This window comes from Citrus clementina, unplaced genomic scaffold (genome assembly GCF_000493195.1).
Source record: "Citrus clementina cultivar Clemenules unplaced genomic scaffold, Citrus_clementina_v1.0 scaffold_367, whole genome shotgun sequence".
Lineage (NCBI taxonomy): Eukaryota > Viridiplantae > Streptophyta > Magnoliopsida > Sapindales > Rutaceae > Citrus > Citrus x clementina.
This window is the reverse complement of record NW_006262294.1, coordinates 9,600-11,199: the sequence shown is the minus strand read 5'-3', so window position 1 is coordinate 11,199 and position 1,600 is coordinate 9,600. Positions and strand designations below refer to the sequence as shown.

General features: G+C 35.9%; 1 protein-coding gene across 1 annotated transcript in view; it reads right to left on the bottom strand.

The window, feature by feature from the left end:
• Positions 1-3: 3 nt before the first annotated feature.
• Positions 4-1,600, bottom strand: part of LOC18045748 (probable glycosyltransferase At5g03795) — a gene marked incomplete at its 3' end in the record, with an annotated part of 2,406 nt that continues 809 nt past the window's right edge. The window contains exons 2-4 of the mRNA XM_006439083.2: positions 1,389-1,519; positions 727-1,075; positions 4-396 (exon numbers count right to left, since the gene is read on the bottom strand). Coding sequence (XP_006439146.2) covers positions 4-396; positions 727-1,075; positions 1,389-1,519 — 873 coding nt within the window. The remainder of the gene's footprint in view (positions 397-726; positions 1,076-1,388; positions 1,520-1,600) is intronic.

The window sequence follows — 1,600 nt, the reverse complement described above, 5'->3', positions numbered from 1 at the left end:
GGCCTCCACTACTCGGGGACTGTGGACTTCATAACCTTTTGCACATATACAATATTTGCTGCTCTTCATATGTTGGATGTAATCCATTTTGCCCTTCCGCTTGCCCCTACCCTTAGCCTTGGGCATTTGACCAAATATTTTCATGTCAGGATCTTTATTTTCCCAGTGGTGTAATAGAATGGGGCGAAGATAGCCGTGCATGCTTCCAGCAAAGAAAGCCAGGATCGATCTCTGTGAGGCAGGTTTTCCGCCAATCGCCCAAAGAGGGTTCTGAGGTGAGAGCACATTTGTCTCCGGAAGAGATACATCCTTGCCAAATACAAAGCCTTGTTTTACATCAGAGTTGCAGAGTGCTCTAATGCAGTTGGCCATGATTATCCTTGTTTCAGCTGGGGCCTGCAAATAGGCAATTACTAGAAAAAGCAAGTTAAGGGGAATGAGTCCTGGAAACACTAAAATAAACATCATTTCATTTAAATATGCGAAGCATTTGAAGTTACATGTTCATCTTTTGAATAAAGTCATTACTCACAACCCAAGAAGTAAGCATCATTCACTTATCCTAGTTACAAATTTTCTCGTTTAATTAAGTCATTGAATGCAATTGCAAACTAAACTGATAAATTATCAACACAAGTAATGAAATGGAATATTTTGAAATTCATGAAGATCCCAGATGCACCTAACCAATGTATACTTAGTACAATTCAAACAAGAAAAACATACCCAATCATGGCAAGCAACAAGGAAATGATCTGCTCCTTCAGTTCTATTCCAGAAATTATGTTTGGCTGAAATCATGTTGACATAGTTCCTCAAATATTGAATAAGGTCCTTATGATTATGAGAATTTTGCACATATAAGGTTTCTTCTAACATCCGAGAACTAAAAGGTAAGTAAAACAGGTGAGCTTTTCTTGAATCTCTAGTAACAAATTGTTTGTTAGCTTCTAGCTGCTTCATGAACCATCCCTCTGAAGCATATATTCCCTTCAGCACTGGCTCATGTAATATGGGTCTTTGTCCCTCTTTGTAAACATAAACTTTGAGTGTTTCTTCCATCAATTCATAGCTCCTGCAAATTGCATTATAAAATCTAAACTAATTAATTAGTCCTACACATTGAAGTTGTAATGGATATTTATACTCTGCATTAAACTTTAGCAGCACAAATTATTTGGAAATCAAAGAACAGAGGAGATTGTGTATCTTTGATGAAATAATCAAATATCACCAATTATAGACACCAGTTAATAGCAGGTATTAAAGCATTAATTTGCAATAAAAGTATATCAATTATAAGATAAATAATCAAATGGAAACAGAATTATGCGCTAACAGGTAAGTAAAAAAGAATGGTGATAAGATTTCAGTGGATTTTGTGGTACCTTTTGAACCTGGAAACATTCCGATAAAGAGGAGCATAAAGTTCATGATCATTCTTTAATAGGGGTGCATTCTCAATCTGTGATCTAGCATATAACATCTCTTGGTCAACGGCTGAGGACAATCTTGGACTCTATAAACAACAGAGAAACATAAACGTAGGTAAAAGTAACTTGAATACAGAACTTAAATCTCCAAACATAAAATTAGAAGC